Source organism: Micropterus dolomieu, linkage group LG17, assembly GCF_021292245.1.
Source record: "Micropterus dolomieu isolate WLL.071019.BEF.003 ecotype Adirondacks linkage group LG17, ASM2129224v1, whole genome shotgun sequence".
NCBI classification, from domain to species: domain Eukaryota; kingdom Metazoa; phylum Chordata; class Actinopteri; order Centrarchiformes; family Centrarchidae; genus Micropterus; species Micropterus dolomieu.
This window is the reverse complement of record NC_060166.1, coordinates 20,072,712-20,089,334: the sequence shown is the minus strand read 5'-3', so window position 1 is coordinate 20,089,334 and position 16,623 is coordinate 20,072,712. Positions and strand designations below refer to the sequence as shown.

Here is a 16,623-nt window from a genome sequence, read left to right as displayed (position 1 = left end):
AGGAAGTGAGTCTACTCCCACTATTTTAGAGATAAAAACTTTTGCAGTGGACGAAGTATTTACATCCTACTCTTTTTACAGTTCAAATTTCACTATGTGACAATAAAGTACCTTACCTTACCATACCTAAGTAAAAGTACTAATTCCACACTATAAAAATACTCTGTTACAAGTAAAATTACTGCATTAAAATGTTTCTTAAGTAAATATCTTAGTATAATGTTTTAGTATGTAAGTATAATCAGGAATATACTTATAGTATTAAAAGTAAAAGTACTCAGAGCAGAAAGAAAAATGTCCGCTGTGACTGTTACTATTATGATCATCATGTAAAAGCAGAATTTTACTGTTGTAGTTCATTGAGGTTGAACAATTATGTATGACAATGCAATTAAAGACTTTTTTTCATTATGGATTCATCTGTTGACAATTTTTTTCAGTTAATCGGCTATAAAAATTTTTAGAATGGTGAGAAATGCCATCACATTTGCCCAGAACCCAAAGTGACACCTTCACAATGCTTATTTTGTCAGTCCAAACCTCAAAATGAGTAAAAATAAATTAAAATAATCAAAAGGAAGAGCAGAAAATCTTCAAATTTGTGAAGGTGGAACCATGAAGTGTTTTTACAAGAAATGTCTTAAATGATTATTAAAATAGTTGCCAATTAAATTTCTGTGGATCAACGAACGTACTAGCTGTACTTGTACAAACTTTTGGGAAGTTTATTTATAACAAAACATATATTTTTTTTTACTATTCATATGTTTTGTGTGTAAAAATCTTAATATGAAATGTAAGTAGCAACTAAAGCTGTCAGATACATGTTGTAAAGTATCTAAATCTAATAAAGTATAATATTACCCTGAGATGTATTGGAGTAGAAGTAGAAAGTAGCATGGAAAGAAAAGACTCAAATACCTCTAATTTGTACTTGTTAAATATACTTTGTTACTGTTCACAACTGAAAAAGTCAAATTCACTCCTTTCCCCCTTGTACTGAAGGTTTGTTGGAGAAGAGTCATTCATCTTTTTCATTTCAAAAGCGTGGACACATCTATCCATTCGTTCTACATTCCCACCGTATCCTGTGCATGGTATTAGAGGCTGGAGCCTCACCTAGAACAGGACGCCAGTCTCATCACAGAGCTAACGCACAGACAGACAACCATATTTACACACAATTTAGAGTTTCCAGTTCACCTGATCTTGCATGTCTCTGGACTGTGAAAGGAAAATGGCCCAGAAACACAGAAGAAACCCATGAGGAAACCGACAAGGGCTGAGTTTAAATGCAGATACTTGAGGCAGAGCAGTGCAATGGGTTAAATAGCTTTGTAATCAAAAACAAATGTCGACATACCTCAGCTTTGCGTATGTTTTCTTTGGTGTCTTCTATCTTCATCTCCAGATCTAGTCTGCCCTGTTCTGTGGGGGGCAAGCCGTGGCCCTCACACTCCTCCAGACACTGAAAGCAACAAATACAAAGACATAACTTGATTAGAAATAGTGCGTTTCAAAATAAACTTCATTCATATTCACATATTTGGTATATACTAAAATGGGTACATGTGACAAATCTGAGTGTGTCAGTGTATCCCCCTTACTCTCTTGTAATGTATGATATTCTTGTGTTCTCTGGCCACTCTGGTCGCCCATTTTCTGGCTTCCTTGTTGAGGCTGTGCTCCTCTGTCGTCCCCGTCTCTGATTCCAGCTGACGACTCTAAGATAACACACACACACACACACACACACACACACACATAACCCAGACAGGCATGGGTAGACACACACATGTACCCAGCCCCCACACACACACACGCACACACCAGCATGGCAGGCAAACACATACATACACAAGCGCACACATAAGTACACTGTCAGCGGGTAACGGCACAAGGTGTGTGATATGCAGAAGCTGTTAATGAATCTAAAGAAAGTGTGAAAGAGAGATTGTTTCCTTCTCACATTATGAATACAGCGTGTGTTGCAAAGCTCTATTGTTATCCTCTTGGAATGAAATAACTGCTATTAAAACCACATGTGAAAGAGCATGAGTGTGTGTTTTTGTGTGTACTGAAGTACTGAGAGCTGGAGCTGCATGGCAACAGGCCTTTTTATATGTGTCTTTTTTCTTTTTTTTTTACATACAAAAGCACATACGTGGGCGTGTCGAAGAATCTGCATCGCTTTCCAATAAAAAATTCAACATCAATGATAACCATATGGTCTCTTCAGAGACTAATGTATTACATGTGTCTTTAAGTTCCAAGTTACACACCTTTTCACTAATCCACTTACCAACGACAGAAGCAGCATACATTTTATTTTAAATAATTTCTCAAATGCCCCGGAAACGTATTTTTTCAATCAGTAATGGGATCCCTCATAAATGCACAATTCTGATCAAACCATACACGCATAGTGCTGATTAACTGAGATTTTAATGATCCAATTCTAAATAAATTCTAAATTCTTTAGTCTAGTTTATTTTTTTGAGGGTTTTAAAGGAACAAGAAAGATCTGTTGATGTGTTGATTATCCAAAAGTGGCTCTTTAATTCAGTCTCATTTCCATGCCACTAATCAAAATGATATGGTTAGCTGTTCTACGTGAAAAAAAACCTGCTTGATAAATTTGGAAAGATGTCCTTTCTATCCTTCTAATTTACAATATTTATATGGCACACACATATATATATATCCTTAAACAAAAGTATTCTGTACATTTGCTGCTTTATGCCTTTGTTTTAAAATCTAATTTCTCAAATACTCAATTTTATGATGTATTTTTTCTTGTTCACAAAAGTGACTCCGATTTGATCTTTTCATTGCTGTCTACCATAAATATCATCCATACAGTGTTAGGGAAACAAAAAGGACCTTTTAGTTCTTTGTGTAAACCTGTAAATGTGTTGTCCCATTTGATTCATTGTTTAAATGAATGCAGAAGCTCTGTTTTGCAGAAATAAGTGTGCCTAACGTTTATACAAATTTTGTGTGTATCAGTGGCCAAAATGTTTTGAAAAATTGCAACAACGTAAGGTCTATTCTGACTATAGGCAGAAAAAAATGGCCACTTCCACTAGAAAACTAACTGATGCTCAGGATATTCATATTCTCAGTGTAAGTGATGTGTGTTCAAAGACCTGAGAGGCTGGGGCTCCCATAATCTGATAATAAAAGTACAAGCTATTTTAATTGCAAGTTTCCATGCACATCATATCGGTTAATTATGTGCTGCTTCAGTAACAAGAGGGCATAAATCTGGGTAAGTATAGGTGCGAAACGAAGAGCATTACATGGGAGATTTACAGCTTAATTACATTCCGGCTAGGAAGTATGGCAGGACGTTACAGTAAGGCAGGGAGGCAGAAAACTACATTTGAACAGTGGCTGACGTGCCGTGGAGAGATTTGTGACTTGATAGTCTGCTAAAGTTATTGGTATAATGTTAAAAGAATAATCTGAGTAAATAAGAGTTTCTTTCAGGTGGCCTTCAGGTGGTTGCAGGGAAAATGTGAATACTGCCATGTAAAATACTTTGAATCTTCTCCTTACATGTGACCTTTCACTGACGTTCTGTGATGCTGTTTGTTTCAAATACTCATTCTCTACATCAGCTTTATGTTTACTCCTAAAGCATGCTGGTAGCCACTAAAAAAGTCCTATATTAATCAGATTGCATTCTAAATGTGCCAATACTAAGTATTCATTTATCAGAGCACAATTATAAACACTCGGCAGCTACTGTAAATTAGTAAGTCTGCCAGCTAAGGGAAATGTAAAGTACAGCACAGTGAACTAAAAATGTCTGGTGTGATCATACTGTACTTCAATAACAACCTCCACTGTCATAATAACAGTCATTTAGAGTACTGGATAGAACAACTGTGTTATTATGAAACCACAGGGATGAAGAGGTGTCAAAGTGTAGCTGTCTGCGCAAATGGGAAAAACGGAATATGCTGGTAGGAAAGTGTGTGTTTTAAAAGTGTATTTTCATTCGTTGAAGACGTGTATCACGTAATCGCAATATATGTAGTTCGATGCCAGCTGAGGACTCTTGGTCTATGTCACTCTGTGCCACAGTCTAAGCACTTGTTGTAGGTCTTTTCTATCATATTACTGTAATGAATAAATAAAAACAAGTTTGCCACAATAACAAGCTACTACTATCTGTTCTAATGCAGGTCTGCATAATTTCACACAAGTCCCAGCTTGCAGAGACATACCGCTGTCTTGACTAATCTAATACATCACGTTGAACATCAGCTGTATCACACTTAATGTAAGGTAGCAGTATTTCTATGTAAGCTGCTTTAATGGTTTTTTTTTTAAAGCAGTGGGAGTCTCCAGGGTGTCTGCACATCCTGCAGCAAAATAGACAGCAGTGCCCTCTGACTGTGGCAAATGCTTTGCTATGATTACACTTACTATACCTATTAATAGCAAAAAGAAACATATGTTGTTTTCCTAATAAACAGCTAGAGAAAATAGTTGTACAGGCAAAGAGCCGCTTGTAAACCAGCATACTTAATCAAATTTAGTCTTAGTTTTAGTATTATTTAACATATTAAACATTTTCTGTTTCATAGGGTGCTCCTTGCAGATGCAGACACATAATAATAAACTTTCTTCCTTCCTTCCTTTCTTTATAATATATAAACATACACAATACTAACACCTCACATTAAACATATAGCTTGATTTTGGTGTGGTGGTTTGGTATGGGTGAGAAAAGGCAGAAGGCAGGAGAAAATATACACGTACAAACAACAAAAATAAAAACAAAACAAAGCACCTGCAATGGCCATATTTTGAACACATAACACACTACAAAGGTGCACACCAAACATTTAACTCTATTATCTACAGGAGGGTGATGACAGGCATAGCGATATCTCAAAAGATGATGCAACAGGGTTACAGCATCTACTGAGTCATCTGGTGCTGGGATTGCATTGCTCACCAACACATGACAGTATCACAGCATTACAGTGCTGTGAACATAACAGTGGTATTTAGTAATCCATATATGTGGCTCTCTTGTTTCATTATCATGGAGCAACTAGACAACACAGGATAAGAGCTCTTATAGTAATATTAGATTTATCACCCCCTAATAGACAGGTTCCTATTTACGAGCAATCGAGGATGTGCGCGCAGCAGGGAGAGCAGGAAGGTAACTGCTACAATGTCAACCCTATTTATGGCCAGTTTCAGTATATATAACTTAAGTAACTTCCTGGAAATCAGTAAAATCACACTTTAGAGGTCACATCGTATGTAATCGTATGTGTAATATGTGACACTCATCCTTGCATTTTTCCAAAACGTCTGTTACCACATGCCACCTTTGCTAGGTGTCTTTCAGCTCTGGCGAACACATGATGACACAGACTCCAGAAAGAGAAGCGGCGGAGAGAAACGGCAGCTATTAGCAGTGATAACTGCTAAACTATTTTTTTACCCCATATGTGTGCGAGTGCATCTTACTGGTGACGTCGCTCGGAAAGACATCTATAGCAATCGCTTACTTGACATCAGATCACAGGATGGGTTGGCTTTAAAAGTTCCTCATTAACAACTCAGGACTTGGGAAGACTGGTTGCCGGTACTAGCTTGAAACACTAATTCCTCTGAGAGACTTTGAAGTTTTACTAGCTTATATTTCCAATAATGGAACGGCTTTCAGAGCATCACATCTATTTGTCAGGTTTATTCTTATTTTTTTACATCAACAACAACATAATGTCATAGCTGTAACTGTAGCCACCCCTGTGTGGTCTATTACTATGGTCTTTACTATGACAAACGGACTTGGGGACTCTGATAACTAAAGTTCCTTTGCAATAACTTTTACACTAATTAAGTAAAAGAGGAAAACATGCACACATTATTTCTGTGGTTTTGGACCTGACCACCATTTGCCAAGATGAAAAAAGTTGTTTAATGTGAACCCTTCTTCTATTTTACATGCACAAGCTCCTGTGTAGAAAGTCTTTGTGTTGAAGCTAGCTAGACATGTTATTATGACCACTCCACTTTCTGTTTAGTAAGAGGGATGGGCCCACGCTGCATGCCAGGAAGGATAGATGGGGTGTGAAGGTTATTCTAGTTGACCTAATGTATTATGACTATCTGCAGTCAATCAGGATGTAGGGCCCCTTTCGAAAGGAAATGGTTATGTAAAATAACCATGGTGTCACGACTGCAGGCAGATACAGTAGCCCTTTAATGAGTCAGAGTCATAATTTTACAATGTGATTCTGAGCATACAGCAGAATGATCATGAAGCATACTAGATGTAGAGCAGTTTGGCTTCCACACAAATAGCAGTCACTTTTGTAGAGCATAAGCAAAAGTGAAATTCCAAGTTAGAGAGTTAAGTTGTTCTGTCGTCTGCATACATAGTGATTCATATATTAACAGTATCATGCAATATGTCAATCAAAGCACCAGGTGTTAAGAGTTGAGTATTAAAAGATTTACCAAGGCTTTGTTAAGCAATGAATGAGCTGTAAATGTTTAATACAGTTCAAGTCAATGTCACGCGGACATATAGATAAATTAATGACGTAGATGATTCATGGTTTGTGTCAGGAATGAAGATGGGAATGCTAACAACAGTTAAGACTACCTGTGCCAGGGTCATTCTCATGGCACTGACGGGCGACGGCTCAATGTCCACCAACTGCTGCACCGAGCTCAGAGTCTGGCACACACACATACACACAGGCAAGCACCCGTGCATCCCATCCACACACCCAAGAGCAGCAGTGCAAGCACACAGACATACAAATACAAGGAGGGGAGGGGGTTAATGGGAAAAAAGTTTAGGGAAAAGTGTTAGCAAAGGTTGAACAGGATTAGGAAGACAGAGAAGGAATAACACTTTGTTGTTAAGAGAAATGTTAGAGCACCAGTTTAAAAAAAGAGGGAAAGAGAGGGACATTTGGCAGAACACAGTGAGAAAGAGAGAGTGATAGAAAGAAAGAGGCTGAGAAACAAGAGCGCACAAAATGACTCAGACACAAGAGATACAGATTGCTATAGAGGAATCAGGACCAATGTCCACTGGGAGACATTTCTTTTTTAGCCAGTAATACTTAACAAGTCCTCGAGAGGGGTGAGACAGCATGATTCCCACTGCTGCATTACGATCACACAGGCCCTGATCAATTTACGGCAATTTGAAATATTTTTAACATTCAGCAACTTGATTTGCAAAAAAAAAAAAAGAAGAAAGTTCCACTTAATATAAATGATGAATGGGACTACAAAGAAAAGTTCCCAGTGGACACATAACATTTTGGCACTGAAATGATTAATATTAGAACACAGAATAGATCCATGCTGCTATCATGCTGTCACCAGACACTAGTTAACTGGACAACTCCATCCTGAATTACTAACATAAAGAAATCTCCAAAGGCTGGAAACAAAAGAGCCAAAGCTCTCTCTAGAGAATAATAATGATCAGAGCGTTGGCTCTCTGATTTCCAGCTTGGCAAGCCTCTCAGCCCCAGATGTATTAATGGGATTTTCAAATAAAAAAAGAATAAAAGTGCATGAATTCTCTTTCAGTGATTTAACTGATTGAGATGAACTAAGGACTTCAGCTGCAGATGTAAAATTCAACAGTGGAGGTATTTAGCAACACAAGAGGCTGATTACTAGCTGTGTGTGTGTTTGTGTGTGTGTGTGTGTCTTGTTTGAAAAAGACAGGAGGGGAGAGATACAGTGACTGTCCCCTGTGTGAACAGGTTCATATACAAACAATAAAACAACAGCTGCATGTATATGGACATGAATACAGTGGAAGTGTGTGCAAATGTGTGTCTCTCTCACCGTGTCACATTCGCTGGGCTGGAACTGGAAGTCGTGTGCTTTGTGAAACACAGGGTTCTCCTGCATGAACAACTGCTGGTTGAACTCTTGTATTATCTGCGAGAAAGACAGAAGGATAGTTAATCCAGGGCACGCAAGTTTCCCGCGGTGAAAACTTGTCAATATTGGAATCCACTGCTAACGTCAGTTGATCCACCCTGACTGCAGCCTCCATTCCCTGCGAAGGAGCAAACTACAAATGTTTTACAGCCACATTTAAAGCCTGCAGTGGGTGAGTAATTCATATTCATACATAGTCCTTAGAAATGCCTTGTTAGCATTTCTGCATTTCACAGTGTGAAAATGTTTTTATTAAAATGTTGTATTTGAATAATGCTTCCAAACTCCAATGCTAGGCACAATTCCACTACCATGTAATGTATGAAAAAATTTTGACTAATAATGAACTCCAAATGTCAAGGTGTCCCAAGAAATACAAAGTTTTTGCAAAATAAGCACCTTGATCGTGCTAGGACGTCAAAAAGATTGATGGATGTTCCCCACAGTTCCCATTTTTAAACCAGAAAAGACTATTTTTTACAAATACTATCTTCTAAATGACTACAGAAGGTCTTTGTCTCTCACCACATTTGACTCACCCTGGTTGATTTATCCAACAGGAACTGGAAGGTGTTGTGTGTGGCTTGGGAGGCCTCTAGCTCGGTGCGACACAGTGCTACCAGGTAGTCTTTCACATGCTCGTAGATCCTGCCATCCAGGGCCTAGAGGACAGAGAGAGAGAGAAACACCCAGGGTTTCAGTGAAGAATGGATTAATTCAGTGTAATTCAATCATCAAGTCCAGAGCACACGGGAATCAGGAGGAGAAACCAAGAAAGAGACAAGGGAGGGAAAGCGGGTCAAAGAGTGAGGTGAATAAAGCCAGTCACTACAAAAGCTTTAACAATAGTTTTTCTTCCACATTCATTCGGATGTGATGCTCCACTAGAGTTTCGCCTTCACACTTCCAGCAATCGTTATACCACAACTAGTTTGTGACTTGGAGACTGACCACAACAATGCTTGAGCCCTTCCTGTCCCTGTTGTTTTTACAGCACTAGTTTGTTTAACTTTGTTGTAGGCGCGTTGTAGACGCTGTTTCTCCTAAAAGCATTGGTGAGCAACTCCTTATTTAAATGTATGTTTACTAGGGGGGTGACGATACACTTTGTTCATGAGACAAGACGATTTTATTCCGCTGAAAGTCACAAAATGCAAAACAATGCAGGTGCATTTTGAAATGTTGCTCACAAATTGTTCTTGCCGTTTACTGTTTCCACCGGGTACTCAAAATGCTGCTACACAAACGATTAAAAAGTGGCGGGGGCATCTTCTAAGCTAATTTCACACGCACACTGTGTCATGCTGATATTGTGAGACAGCTTTTCGCCTTGATGAGAATTATCATCACATTATAATATCATGAGATCTCGTGGCACACCCCTAATGTTTACATAGTCTTAATATACACAAAGACCATATTACGTGGTAATGCATTTGAGTTCCAGTGAAAACAAGCAGTACTGTTGTAGTATTCATGTTTCACTTGGAAAATTGCCAATCTCACACAATATCGACAATCAAAATACAATTAAACTGTAATTGTCAGATAGTAGACAAGGCAGACTTGAATCTGACCTCAGGTCACAATATGATAAAAGTGTGATTAAAAGACCCATAGTTCACCCCTACAGGTGTTTTCACTGTCCGTTTAGAACTCCTCTCTGGACTGTTTAGGCGTGTGATTGATTGAGCTCCCTCACTCTCCCATTAGTTGTGTAGCACTTGTTAGTGTGGGACAATTTGCCCTGTTATCATTTGTATTGGTCCATACAGTTTGTGTTCCAGTCCAAGTGTTAAAACTTAAAACACACACACACACACACACACACACACACACACACACACACACACACACCTCTGGCCAGGTATCACTGCAAAAAAAATCTAGTTTAATGTGGTTTATGTTATATTGCCTTATGCTGCAGAACACATATATGAAATATGTAATATTGAAATAAACTAAACCTAGAAAGAAAGAGAAAGAAATAGATTAGTGAAAAAGATTAAAACAAACATTGAGAGGCAAGAGCAAGGTGGCAGGAAGTCAAAAGAAGGACAGATATCAAGCAGATGTTTTCATTTGACAGCCCTTATCATTACAGGTTGTGTTGCACCGATATAAATACATTTTAATGAAGTACGCAGACCAAATGAACAGCCTTTCTATGGGGAGCTGAGGTAGTGCTGCCAAGCTGTAGGCCACGCTGCCAAACAGACAGATCAGACAGAGAGGGAGAAGCTAATGGAGAGGAGGAGAAGAGAAGGTAAGAGAGGGACAGTGGGCATTTGAAAAAGGTATAAAAGAGCGAGAGAAAAAGACAGACAGGAAAATGAGTGTATGGGAGACGTGCGTGTGTATGTGTCCGTGTGAGAAGTGTTCTTTGGATAGCACTCTAACAGCTGCAGGGGAAGGTGAAGGGGTTCAGATTCCAATTCAACAAAACACAGACACCGCAGACACACACACACACACACACACTCTCTCAAATACTCAGACACTCATACTCTCCTCTAGCCAAAGTACTTTATAAAAGCTCACACTTTCAGAAACCTGCACTCACTCGGTGCTGGCCAGGAGATGTTTTAGGCCAAGTTTACAACCTCCCCTTAACACCTACACTGACAGAAACAGACACATAATCAGAGTTGCGTCATGATTTTTTTTAAAATATGCACAAAAATACACACACAAAAACAATGGGATATGACAAGGAAATTATGTCACTAAGGGTGGGTTGTTGGTTGACTTCTCTCTAAATGTTCCTTCATCATTCTACTCATTTCCTCCTCCGCCTTCTTCCCTTCCTCCCCTCCTTCTTTCATCCATTTACGGTAGTGTTAAAATGGAGTGAGTCAGCTTCCAGAAAAAGCCCCGTTCCCATATCATTGGTCAGTGTGCATGTGTTTGGGTTGAATGACTGCATCGGTCTGAACAATAAGTACAGAACAGTGGGCCAGACAGGGCAGCAGAGGTATATGTGTGTGAGTGTGTGTGTGTGTGCGTGTGTGTCTAGCAGAGGACTTAAAAGATGGACAGTTATGAGAGCATCGTCTGCCACCAGCAGAGGGAGATGTGGAGCAGTCTGTTCTTCCACTGCCCTTTCACTACAACTGTCGCATTGACAAGGACAGTAGCTCTCAGTGTAACATGTGTATGTATAACACTGTAGATGTTATTCCTGCTGCCCCAGCCAGTGTAGTCAGTATTTATGAAGTGAAGTTCAGAGCTTTCAGTCACAATCCTCCTCCCATCCACCTCTAGAAAAGTCTTATATTGTATTGTATCTTTTCACATTCCGTTCATTATCTTCTTCTCTGTGGTTTAACATTAAAGACAGAAATGTCTTGATCTAGCGAAGGAGAGCTGATGAACTTTCACTGCCATTTAGATAGCTATCCTTAAAACATCTGAGTAATGGCATTGAGAAGTATTCTCCCTTTCCCAGAATGCCCTTCCATGGCCATAACCAATGATTTATGTTCACAGCAATGCAATGCACTAAGAGCACAATGGATTTTATAGGAGAAATATAAGAACTATGTAAAATGCCATAAAATTACGATGAATGGAGAAGCCCAAAAGATCATAGTTCTGTTGTTTTACAGCGTTGCTACAATTACTAAAATGTTTTATGGGTTGTATTGTGCTGTTTGGTTATGCATATACTGTAGGCTGCCATTGTTATGTCTGCCATTAATGCTGCTTTCTGGACTGTCTGCGCAGCAAAAAAAACCCTCAAACTGTGAAAAGAACCGGTACTTTCTTGTGATGCAGATTTTTGGCTCCCTTGTTATCAGTGACTTTCAGGTGTAGACCTGTAAACACCACAAATAAAACCGCAGAGGAGAGAGAGGACAAGCAGATTGCTTCCCTCTAGCGATGTCCCTCATTCTCTATGTGTGTTTGCGTTCATGTATTTGTGTATGTGCATATTTCCCTGCAGTCCTGTCCTTCTGTCGCAAGGCACCAAGGATCTATTATTCAGAATGGCCTCATAGTATAGATGCTCATACACGCCTGAGGCAGAGTATGTGAGCGTGAGGGAGAAGGAGAAACAGAAACATGGAGAAAGGGAAGAGCATCTGAAGTCAGAGAGGTAATTTACACAAAGGGGGAAAAGGCAAAGAAACAAACTGAAAGCAAAAAGAGACAGAGAGAAGCAGGCTGAAACATTAATGTGCTTTACTTTCAGTTTTAATTCATATATTCTGAATATATGAAACTAAGTGGTTTAGATATCAGCAACATTACAGGTGCAAACTCACCCGCTATTCTAATGTGTATGTCTCCCTGTGTGTGTGTGTGTGTGTGTGTGTGTGTGTGTGTCTGCCTGTCACGCCTGCGTGTGTGTTTGTAAGCACACTAGTAAAAACATCATTAACCAGATTGAGGTGGTACTCCAAGTATCATCGTTACAGTACTGGTGGATTATCTGTGTTCAATTAAAGTCAAAATCAGAATGGACAGACCTGGATTTCGTTCCACAGCGACGTGTTGATATTTTAGTCTAATTCCTTCCTGTGATTTGATTCTGTGCTTGTGTCAAAGAGGTCATGTGGCACCAGATGGATGGACGTTTCTACACACACAAACAGCAGCTTGCTACCGCTGATGAAAGAAGTGTGAGGGGTGACAGCAAATTGGCTTCTGTGTCACAACTGAATGCTTTAAGCTGCAGAACTTGCTTTAACGTGATTACTTACAGTGACGGGGTTTATGACTCAAAACTGAGCACATTAATAAAATCATGAGACCGACATCCCGCATTCATATTAACCACAAACAAACCCATGCACAGCTGCATGTCATATGAAGGGGCCAGATGTGATGTGGGCACACAGAAAAAGATGCAGCAAACTTATTTGCATACGTACTTGAAGATCTTTCGTATTCTATCAACAAAAGTAAGTTTAAAATGAAAAACTACGTCAAAGCTTTCTGATAATTCCTCTTGCCTTGGCACAGTTCATTCAACATTGTGAAAAATGTGAAAATTTCATGCCTACCAATCATTTGGTAAGCGTAGACCTCAGGGTGGCTCATTTGGCAGGTTTTTTTCTTCACATAAGCCCCTTTCAAATCATAAATCCAGACAACTTTATGACTCTCTTTGAAGACGCAAAACTGTGAAATCATCACTTTTTCATGTACGGTATTTCCCCTCCAACTACTTCAGTGATGCTGAAAGTGACTCTGACTTTGTGCACTCATAAAAGGAAAACATTTTTATCCCAAATTGGGCTTCAAAGTAGCTCCCCACTTTTGAATTTTCTAACGAGGAAATGCGTCCTCATTCCTATAAAATACGTCAGGGTGAAATCTGTGTGTGAAGCATCTCAAGTCAGTACTTGTAGCAAAAGAAAATGCTGTTAGAGCATTACGAATTAAAATTTCAGCTGCCTGGATTCTACTTCATACAAATTCCACATTCACGGGAAGTATGGGGATACTCTCTCACAACACACATCTTTCAATTCTTTATATTCATCCTCATGTAAATACCTGTATGCAGTGCAGTAGATCTGTATGGTAGTACCGGTCATGGTGAGCGTTGGCAGCAGCTAGTGTTAGCAAGTAGTCATTCCTGGCCTGTGTCGCCTTGGAGTTACAGTCATTTCTCTTGGCTTTCAACTGAAATGAAAGTGAGACAGACAACATTGCAATACTGCATTATAGTTACAGACTGGAGCTTTATGCTTTAAGTGGAGTACACAAGTCTCTTTTTAGGTTCTGGGCTCATTAGAGCAACACAACCACCTTTGTTTTTGTCTTGTGGCTTAAAAGACTTCGCTTGAAAGCCACGCCTTAAAGAGGGAGTGACCAGGTTGTGTCTTGTTGTGAGTGCGCCCTCTTACCTTTACACTTGCTTTCTGTAAACTAATTCTTGACTGAAAAAGACCCAGTTTAGACCTGAAAAACAAAACAGAGCAAGCAGAGAAGTTAGTCTTGATGAATAATGCATCAATATCTATATTTTTTAATCAACAAAATTAATATAAAATGATCTATGCTTGCTCACAAAAAAAATCTAATAAAAATTTTCAAATTTTTGACTACTGACATTCACATTACATTTAACTAGAACAGTGCACTGAGGAGAGTGCAGAGCTCTGCTAGCTGTGTCTGGGGGCATGTGGGTGGAGAAAGAGTGCAGGGCAGGCAATGTGTACAGCTTGAGAGTAGTAGAATGAGGGGGAGAAAGCTTTTTGTACAGTACAAGATAGATGTATGCAACATTTTTATTTAATCTTTGTATAATATACTCTCATGCAGAGAATTGTGTAATGGTATTGTAACTGAGCCTCCTGGCTTCACCTAACTGTATAAACCTAATGAAACAATAAATAGAACAATAAGTTCAAACTTCTGAATTTAAACATTGTTATTTAATTATAAGATTTTCTTATTTATTTAGAAGACACCATATAAAAAATCCTCCCTCTCCCCTCCCAAACAAAGAAGGGTTTTAGTCAAGATAGTGGAAAAAATAACAAAAACTAGGATATATTCATCTCGTGTTGTGTCTAACTTTAATGGATGGTAACATATCAGGTATAGAATTAAGCTGCAGATGCTGCGGTTCAAGATGAGACCAAATTTTTTTACTTTTTTTACGGAAAACAGTTTTTGAGCCACGACAAAGCTAGGTAAGCCTTGTTTTTAACTAAGCAGATTGCAAGAAATCCCTTTCGCTATATCATAACGCACACTGTAAAATGGTGAATAATGCTGAAAAGACCAAAGTCTAAGATTTACGACAGGCTGAGTCAATAACATAGGTTTAGACAGATACACACACACACACACACACACACACACACACACTCACCTCACTCACACCTTGCAGAGAGATAATTAAACACATATAAACAACAAGGTATGGTCGAAAGGAGAAAAAGATCCAGCAGTTTCTACAAAATCATAACTCTGATCTCTAACCTGATTCAGAGCAGGCATCTTATTTTGACCCTGAACAGGCTGGAGCGTCACAGCAATAAATCTCAGCCTGATCCAGCCATCGTGATTTATATCGATGGTGACATCCGAAAGACCTGCCTGATAAAATGATGGATTGAGCCTGTGTGTATGGGTGGTCTGCTCTTTTTGTGTTACTGTGCTTATGTGCATAAAAACAGGACGTATGTAGTCCATTAACTGTCACACATACAGATGCAAAATGCATCACGAGTGTGTCGAGTTTGAGTATATGTGGCATGTTTCTATCAATGTTGTCCTGCTTTCTGGTGTTAAAGTATAAAGTGTGTGTTGTGTCTACGCGACACCAATTTCTTGATGTGTGTTCCTTGTGGCCTACAATGACTAATGTCTCTACATTTTTCTCTACTTAAACACACAGACACACACACACACACACACACACACACACACACACACTCACATAACGGCACAGCAGCAATACAGTAATTTCTGTGGCTCTGTCTTTCAAGTGAGTGATAGAGAACAGAAAAGAGTTGAATGGCCAATCGATGTGGGCCCTAACCGCAGCCGAGAATTCAATGAAGTGAAAATGTCACCATAGATATTTGCTACCTAGGTCTGGGGGGGGACAACACTCATCAGCACTTGGGACTGGGGGGGGGGGCAACACTCATCAGCACTTGATCAAACCTTGGTACTAATTGTGGTACTGCTTCAGCATGTTTAAATCTTATAGTAGAAACTCAAGTTCTTTACTACTCAGTGGACTATTAAGCGAGCAGGCGATTAAACTCACCGAAAAGTAAATGACAATATATTTCAACCTATGTAGAAAGCTGCAGAAAACATTTTCAGATCAGATCAAATAGAGTTTTTATCTGTCCTTTAAAAGAAAAAAAAAATGTGTAAAGACATGATTCAGGTCTAGTTTATTGCTCGGATTCACACCAAGAAAAGTGTTGCCAAACTAAGATTCTGTACTTATGCTCTTCAGGGCCCTTTTCATCTGTATTTTCTTGGTCTGACTCCACCTCATAAACACATCTATACATATGTAATTGGTTGCTTCTTCCAGCCTTAATGATGATGTTTCTCTCTCTCACACACACACATAAATACAACGTTGTTCTCTTGATGGTATTCTTTCTGACAATGGAGACCATCTGTTCACAGTATTTTTACATACATCCCTACCAACATACACAGACGTGCACAGTCCCGCCCGCGGTGAACTCACTTGGCCTCTATGTCCGCCTTCTCCCGTACAGCGTGGGCAACCTGCTCACAGTCATAGTATTTTTTCTTGGCTTTGGCCAACTCTTTCACCGACTCCTGCAGCTCTGCTTGAATGCCACTCAACTGATCTATGGTCTGCAAAAGGGAAAACAGGCAATTTGTGAGAGCATGACATGAGTTACGTTGAATCAACGTGAGTGCGTGGAGGGACGTTGTAGAGAGGGATGAAGAAAACCATGACTAACTCCTTACGGTCCACACATTCACTCACCTTTTTGAGCTGCTGCTCCTTGTAGAGTCTAACAGTCTTAGCGGGCTCGGATACTTGACTTTTGTAGTTGTCACACACGTTGAGTCTGGACTGGCTCACCTGCACTGTGCCTTCTAAGTAGGACCTCCACACTGCATACACATTCCTAATTGGAGAGCAAAAAGCACATATATGCTGGATGGTTGCTGTTCTATAACTTGCACTCCCAAGGGCAATTTGTT

The 16,623-nt window shown here is 39.4% G+C and overlaps 1 protein-coding gene across 6 annotated transcripts in view; it reads right to left on the bottom strand.

The window, feature by feature from the left end:
- The window catches only part of LOC123985532 (F-BAR and double SH3 domains protein 2-like), an 80,225-nt gene that overhangs the window by 20,473 nt on the left and 43,129 nt on the right, over nucleotides 1–16,623 (bottom strand). For 3 of the 6 annotated variants that reach the window (XM_046073118.1, XM_046073119.1, XM_046073122.1), the window contains exons 5-13: nucleotides 16,403–16,547; nucleotides 16,133–16,266; nucleotides 13,812–13,866; nucleotides 13,459–13,587; nucleotides 8,493–8,615; nucleotides 7,855–7,950; nucleotides 6,644–6,718; nucleotides 1,608–1,724; nucleotides 1,364–1,468 (exon numbers count right to left, since the gene is read on the bottom strand). In XM_046073118.1, coding sequence (XP_045929074.1) covers nucleotides 1,364–1,468; nucleotides 1,608–1,724; nucleotides 6,644–6,718; nucleotides 7,855–7,950; nucleotides 8,493–8,615; nucleotides 13,459–13,587; nucleotides 13,812–13,866; nucleotides 16,133–16,266; nucleotides 16,403–16,547 — 979 coding nt within the window. The remainder of the gene's footprint in view (nucleotides 1–1,363; nucleotides 1,469–1,607; nucleotides 1,725–6,643; nucleotides 6,719–7,854; nucleotides 7,951–8,492; nucleotides 8,616–13,458; nucleotides 13,588–13,811; nucleotides 13,867–16,132; nucleotides 16,267–16,402; nucleotides 16,548–16,623) is intronic. The other 3 variants (XM_046073120.1, XM_046073124.1, XM_046073123.1) reach the window with 3 other exon arrangements.